The sequence below is a fragment of the Perna viridis genome, chromosome 13 (assembly GCF_037379345.1).
Source record: "Perna viridis isolate PV_CMFRI_1.1 ecotype Kerala chromosome 13, ASM3737934v1, whole genome shotgun sequence".
Taxonomy (NCBI): domain Eukaryota; kingdom Metazoa; phylum Mollusca; class Bivalvia; order Mytilida; family Mytilidae; genus Perna; species Perna viridis.
The window spans coordinates 6,719,330-6,727,058 of NC_142457.1; the positions used below are offsets into that span (position 1 = coordinate 6,719,330).

At 32.5% G+C, this 7,729-nt stretch overlaps 1 protein-coding gene and 1 long non-coding RNA gene across 2 annotated transcripts; one reads left to right on the forward strand and one right to left on the reverse strand.

The window, feature by feature from the left end:
- Window positions 1-1,384: 1,384 nt before the first annotated feature.
- On the reverse strand, window positions 1,385-2,933 carry LOC148599393 (uncharacterized). Its single transcript, XR_015918140.1, has 3 exons — window positions 2,839-2,933; window positions 2,109-2,207; window positions 1,385-1,674 (listed from the first exon to the last, which is right to left on the reverse strand). It is a non-coding gene; the product is annotated as an uncharacterized LOC148599393 (long non-coding RNA).
- A 2,018-nt stretch (window positions 2,934-4,951) lies between these two features.
- Window positions 4,952-6,925, forward strand: LOC148599394 (luciferin-binding protein-like). Its single transcript, XM_088558382.1, has 3 exons — window positions 4,952-5,105; window positions 6,040-6,141; window positions 6,411-6,925. The coding sequence occupies exons 1-3, from the start codon at window positions 5,086-5,088 to the stop codon at window positions 6,865-6,867; spliced, it is 579 nt and encodes a 192-aa protein (XP_088414508.1). The 5' UTR covers window positions 4,952-5,085; the 3' UTR covers window positions 6,868-6,925.
- Window positions 6,926-7,729: the final 804 nt, after the last annotated feature.

Sequence of the window (7,729 nt, forward strand, 5' to 3'; positions counted from 1 at the left end):
CTGCATTTGGAGTGGTCATATTACAACTCATACGTTATGCCAGAGCTTGCCGAAACTACGCAGGCTTTTTGTACCGCGCTAGAATTCTAAATAGGCTTCTGGAACAGGGATATGTTGCTACAAGATTGAAGTCATCACTACAGACGTTTTATGGTCGTAATAATGAATTCGTGGATCGTTACGTGTATCCATCTGCGCTATGAAAACTGATTTGTTCGACGACTACCCCGGACGACTTTTTATGAGCAACTCGGTGGGTGTTTCTAGAAAAGCAGAGGACCCTTACCCTAACGGTGCACCTGGTCCATGCTCCAGTTTTCAGTGGAGTCCGAATTGCTCATTAGCTTTTGTTACTTTGTATTTATGATTTTAGTTACTTTGTGTTCTTTGTTATGTTTGTCTGGTTCCATGTCTGGTCTTTGTCCCTGGATTACATTCTTTTGATTACCGCTATAACCTTGGTTACCTTGATTACTATTTCCATGTCTGGTCTTTGTCCCTGGATTGCATTTTTATTTTTTCTGCTATAACCGTGGTTATCTTGGTTACTCTTTCATATAACGCTTGTTCCTAGGAGACAAAAATATATAGAATATTCTGTAGAATTCAAAAATTAGGGAGATAACTCTGTAAATGACATTACAATACGATGGAAACTATTGGATTTAAACGTGAATTATCTCATAAAAACAGACAGACTGGAATGATTAATTATTCATTTAATAATATAGATCTATAGAGCAACTTAATAACAAAAATAAAAATGTGTAGCCTTTTTGGGGGAGTATCATTCATTACAGAATTTGCATGATTCTGACAAAAACTAATACTTGCAAATTGCAGTTTGGAATAATTTGTCCATGAGTTCATGTACAAATTATAAATTAATGCTAGTGTATTTGGTGTAGTTAAACACTTTATCAAGAACACTTATAATGACATGATACAGCAAATAAAACATGTTTATGTCATTATATCACAATCCTTACAAACTGATTATTTTGGAATATCGTACAAACCATTAATTTGCCATGGTTGTTTTGCAAAACAGGAGTCGCCTGATTAGCGTAATTACTACTTTATTCAACTCAAGCAGCTGAACTATCATTTTGAAACGAAAGAATAAAAGTTTTTAACACCTTATTAAATCTATCGAACAGTCATCGCGAATACGCAAATTTGTTAACAATGACACACATGAATACTTTCATCTACTGATGTTTTTTGTTGTATATCAAATTCGTCAGCGTCCAACGTCACTGATTTGTTAGTAAAATGCGTAAATGTTAAATCAACGCGCACTCTGTGTGTTTACAAACTTTTAGTCGAAACATTGAGTGAAAGAACGACACGTAACTGAAAAAAATCACAAAGGCTAGTCATGGCATTAGTCAAAAACATTTCGTGATATTGTATCTGAAAATGTAGTAAGTTTGTTTCATGTATATATAAACACTGTTTACAGCAGTATCATACCAATACATACTATGAAGCTGGTAAGGATCTGCTGCAAAGAAAACATACTGTCTTGTGGTCATTTATTGTCACCATTTGGTTCACCACGCCCAAAGGCAAAGTAGTCCATCTCTATCCTGCTACCATTTTGCATTTATCTCCAGTCCCCATTAGGTTTATACCGGTTGATGTTGCGTCCACCGACAAGAAAATGTAATCCTTCAATAAAGCAAAAAAAAAAAAAAAAAAAAAAAATACAAACAAATTTATATGCTTTGAAATGGAAAAAACCAGATCAATCCGAAAATCTGACGAAAGTGGCTTAACATGAGCAGCAAACATCCCTAATAAATTTGTAATCGTGAATGGCCAAAATACAATCTTTTTCATCGAACGACTCAAATAATGTTATAATGAACAGGAAATCGGGGGTCATCGGGCAAAAAAATATGTATGGTTTGAATTGGATAAAACCAGAAAAGTCCGAAATCTAAAAATAAATAGCTGAACATGCGCAACAAACACCCTCAATCAGTTGGTAATCGGGAATAAAACAAAATCGCTCGTTAATGCCTTGGATAATTGGCACCCGTAATCATACCTTTATTATTCACTCGTTTACATAATCATCCCATAAATAAGATTTCATTCACCTGTATTCATTTGTTAAAGATTATGCCGTATAAGCATCGTTTCTTCTAATGTTTCAAAGTTAACAATGTTTGAGCCTCGACGACGGGCTGACACAGCGCCTGAAATATATAATACATATTTTGTATAATATATTGCATAAAGTTTTCATTAACGTCACTATCTAATGTGTCACAATTTTTTTTAAATATTGTATAAAATGATATATGCATTCCATTACATTCCTTTTCATAGATGTTTTTAACCTAATGACATAATTATGAGCGGTTTTAACTATTAAAGAAACATGACATACAATCAATGTATTGCACATTTGTAACAATAACAGAATGCAAATTTTGATTAATGTTTAACTGACTTTTAAAATTAGTAAATGTTATAAATAGATAATCTTCACCAGTGACTACAAATACATGCACCATCAATACAAACAAATACTAATTCGTCTTACATGCCAGTTACTATGTCAGAGTTACAACGTATCTTTATTGACTTATAAAAGCAGTGTCGGAAGAGACTTTGTTTTTGGAATCAAATAACAGCTATTCCCTATCCGTCTCCATTGATACTGACAATCACCTAACAAAATGTTCAGATTCATTTAACAAAGAATATTTACATTAACTCTTTGATATTTTCTGTATCACTGTATGAGGTAGAAAATTTTCCTTTGAAATCGATAATGTATATACAGTATATTGTTTGTAGTACAAAGAATAATGTTATGATTACCTTTTCTCTCGTGGAATTGACACTTCATGATGCATTTAGATAAATAAACAATGCCAAAATGTAGGTTCTCATCATTCAAAGTCTTGCTGGAACAAAGTTTGTTACGGAATGTTTAATCCTATTTTTATTTGTGCTGTCGTATCAGCGTGTAACACATGTTATTTGTTACCTATATCATGTCGATTGAATTTCATTTTTTTTATTTTCATTGATTTTTTTTTGTTGAACTTCAGGGGAAGGTAACATATGTTGTAACATTCATGACACACTGGAAATATATTTTTCATATCGAAGAGATTTTTAAGTACCATTATGCGTAAGAATCAGGTATTGGGTTGCATACCTTTTTACATTCTTTTATGCCTTAAATACTTTCGACGAGAGTGCACATTATCAACATTAATATAGAATAAGCAAAACAAATTTCCAACTGTTGATTAGTTTACAATGGTTTTAATGAAATTTAAGCAAAACAAAATTCATATCTGTTATGAACACATTTGTAAGATGTGAACTTCTTAAGACCAATAAATCATACTAACCTTATCTTCATCTGAGGATAGATTATAAATTACAGAAGTTGAAAGAACAACACAACCAACGGAAGATATAGTAGCGTCTAGTCATCATCACATATCATAACAGGCAGATGGCAAAAGAAGATCAGATCAAAACTTACTGTATTGAACTATTTTTTATTTGTGTGTTCTTTTAAGAACCCCAGAGCTTTACAAAAGATTTAATTGATCGGTTCATTTATGCTTTCATATAAACAAGTTTCCGTATTTTCGGAGACATCATGATACTTTGGAATTGCTATTAATTAGCAGTCTTTATAAAATATTGACAGGAGGTGATTCACGTATGTTCAGAAACAGTTACTGATCACATAACCAGCCGTAGTTTCTTCGGGAGCGTTAAAAGGTTTCACCTTCATTATATTATTTTTATGTAGATTTTACTATTCTTCCTACAAGACTTTAATGCTATAATAGCTTTAGACTGATTGTCTCCAAAAGATCTTTCGAATTTGTGGTAGGACTGCAGACCCTCTTTGACAGAGTATAGAAGTTAAATGTTTTGAAAGAGGTTTGGTGGTACATTTTGCAGATCCTACTACGAAACGTTGTTTGCATGGATTCTTTTAGAGTTTAGGAATCCAGTATGTAGACGGTAAATCACAATCATCGTCATTGGTATAGAGACCAAAAGAGGATAGCACAGATTTATGGTTTTCCACAATCCCTTTTTAGAGAGTGTGGTAGCGCCTTATCACTGCTATTGTTTTCTACGTCTACCTCTGATAATAAATATAGGTTGTAAAACGTTTTGTAGAAAAAAAAACGATGTTGTTTTGGGCTTTGTCTGCTGGTACGACAACATATTTGTCATGTTCAGTAGACAATGTTTTTGCTACATCGGGGTCTTTGAAAACTGATGTAGCATTGGCACTCATTGACCTAATTAAAACTTTAATTCGTTTCAAAATTAAAGACCTCACGGCCTTTAACCACTCTGACAGAAAATCAATGTCTTCTAGTTCTCGTTTTATCTATTTTCTTGCATAGTCCTCGACGGCATTCATAAGAACTTTAAAGTTATAATTCCAATTTATGGAGCGTGGTTTACGGTACTTGGGACTTTTAGAAAGGATATTACACAGATTCGTTTTTAAAAAAAATATATATTACTTTCTTACGAAAAACAATAGGCGTCCTCTGTTGTCAGTATGTTGTCATACATTCAACATTCCACATTTTGTTCGATTGCTACAAAAAAACTATTAGTCTTTTGTAGTAATATTTATAAAATATCATAAGTTGCGATTTCCATTTGAATAATTTTTAATTTCATTGCAACAACCACTCTTTAATACTTATTTTCTCTATATTAATGTAAGATTATCCATTCGTCTGAATCTAAATATTTATGATGCTAAAACCACTCAGCTATTCCGTGTTTACATCGAGTAATATTATTAAATTCCCTCGATAAAATGGCCATCACCTGATGAATTTCCTTAAGTATTCATTTGACAAAAAGTTTAAATAATTTTATTCGTAAACTATCACGTGTAGTGCTTTAAATGTTTATCACATGCAGGTATTAAACATCCACATGACATTGAGCAATATCATCGAGTATTAACCAAATTGGATTTTTTAAAAAAAATTTTACAGTCTTTGTATATAGTTCTGTGTATACCATTCACGATAGCTAAATTCTTCTGTATTCCTATACACGTCGATGGTGCAGACATATTTGAGGTAAGATTATTTCCCTAACAATTAAAATCCTTTGTTGAATGCTTGATTTTGATTTTGCTGAAATTTCAATTAAATAATCTTGCGTCTTTCAAGGGTTTGATTACCACACATTAAGTTTTCTAAAATCATTTTGTACTTACATTCAAAAGTCGACCGAGGCAATATGGATCTCATTCTAAATCAATGTAGAATTCAATATATAATTGTGAATGGACAGAATAAGGAATTGAAAACATAAAATATAGACTTGAACGAATTAAAGCTTTCCAGGGAAAACGTGACGAACATTATTATTAATGATACCTATTGTGGATGCTGCCTAAACCAAACCATAAATAGCCAGACTTTAAAAAAAAAAATATAACGAGAATGGAAATTGTGAATATGTCAAAGAGACAAACTTCACCGGGATGAAAAATGTCAACTCAAGGCCACTCATGTATCTTCAATGAACGACGAGGAAACCTTCGGACCACAGGGCAGGTTGTAGTTTGCCCGAAAACAATATTATACACAGTTATAGAGAAACATTTCCCCCATAAAGCCCTCTTTCATCAATACAAAAGTTGTGTGACCTTGGTAAACCAACACCTATCTTAACCCACTAGATGTGGTTCGGTTTTGAAAGTTTTTGGTGTTTTAAAATCAATTTCAGATAAATCTATACACTTTGCTTAATGTGAAAGAATACTAGCGTAAATACTATAAGAACAGCTTTGACATAATGGTGGAGGTGAAAAGGAGGATGCTTGATCATCTGCTCACCTGGTCAATATTTCAAGTTCTTTAGTGGAGTCCTGGTTTTACATTTACTTTTGTTTCATGTTATTTCATATTTTTTGTTGAGTGTATATTTTCCCTATCCAGTCTTTATCCTTGAAATACATTCGTTTGATTTCCACTGAAATCTTGAGTCCCTTGATTACTCTTTCAGAATGGTGACTCCTTACCTACTAAAGAAGTGGAAACACGCATTCAAATGCGCAGATGTTAATCATGACAACGTGCTTACAGTTGTGGATGCGTATTGTTATGCGTAAGTAAAAATAGAAAAAAAAATCTATGTTTCGCTTTTTTTACGGATCTTCTTAAAAAAAAGCCACGAAAATGGTTCCAAGTCGAGCAAATGTTTGTTTTCGTGACGGTTAAGTGAAAAACATTTTTAACTATTTTCCTAATCAATGATGATCTCTTGAACACTGTTAACATACTTTTTGCCATTTATAAACTTATCAACCCTTCAACGGTGTCCTCGAATGACATGTATTTGTCGCTTTATTTAAAAAAATAAGACCTGTTTTGTAGTGAAATGGCTGCCAAGGGAGCAAACCTGAACGGTCAGGCCGCTGATGACTTCCAATCAAAATTTGCCAAATTATTCTCGGAATTTTTTCTAAACGGAACAGAAAGACAAACTGAAGATGAACTGGTTGGAAGATGGCGATGTGAATATGAGACAAATAGAATAAAATTCGAGCAACAGATGAAAGAAGTGTGTGGATCTTATGTTCGTCTTACAGATTTAAACAGCGACGGAAATATATCAAAAGATGAATACAAAGCGCAGTTAATGGCCCCAGGTTTTGAATCTTTTGATGATAAGTATTTCGATGCGTTTCCAAAGACGAAGAATGGAGAAATTTCAAACGATATTCTTCTTGAAGCATTAGTAAATTATTACTGTAACAGCGATGAGAACAATGTAGGTCGTTTGGAAAGAATTATCTGTTATGGAATGAAAGTGGTTGCTCACAACAATTAAACAATTAACAGCAATATATATTTATTTTATTTTATTAATGCGATCAAAACCTATTAAACGGTAGTAAAATTGTCGTTTGTTTTTTTCTATTTGCTTTCTGACTCAACTCTGCAATGTATGTACCTTCAGCTCAACTTCTGCTTTTCTGAATTTTGAAAATTTTCCTTCTTAATTTTCCTAATTCATTTCTGTCTTAAATTGATAAAGCTACTTAGATGAAAATATATATTATTTTACGTCTCATAACGAAATAATCCTTTGATTATATATGATATGAGCAAAATTGAGGGGTACGTGTCAAATCATAATTGAGTCCTTCAGATTTTATCCGTTAATTAACCATTATTAAATCAGCAATTATTAAGTTTATGGCTAACGTACCATCAGTATTCAGACTTATACATATTCTAGTAGATGTTAAAATCTTTTGACGGATTCAAAACCGTAAACAACGAAATAAAAAGGTATTCAAAGAAAAAAAGAAAAACAAACACAAAAACATTTCAGGTTACAAGAAAGTACAAAAAAATGTCCGAAAAAATATCGTCTCTTTTTGCATTGTAAAAATTAATATGATCTCTATCAATAAAACTCTGAGAGTAAAATGGAATACAAAAATGATAATAATTAGTAAAACAAATGCTTATTTGTCTAACAATGGGTTTGTTGTCGAGTATTGCATAAATTGCATTGGAATTGTAAAAGTACATTGCAACTGAAAAGATAACGAAAAGAAACACTTGCTTTCCTGTGTCTATGAAAGAAATATTGGCCCTCACATATATACACCGGCCTTGTGTAAACATACAACTGTTGACCATGTCTAGTTAGTCAAAGCATGTGACAAATATTTTGGATCAAA

Coding starts and splice junctions, on each gene's coding strand:
- LOC148599394 (XM_088558382.1), top strand. CDS start 5,086: ATGGTGCAGACATATTTGAG. Junction 5,106..6,039: donor ATGGTGCAGACATATTTGAG/GTAAGATTATTT, acceptor TTACTCTTTCAG/AATGGTGACTCCTTACCTAC. Junction 6,142..6,410: donor GTGGATGCGTATTGTTATGC/GTAAGTAAAAAT, acceptor CCTGTTTTGTAG/TGAAATGGCTGCCAAGGGAG.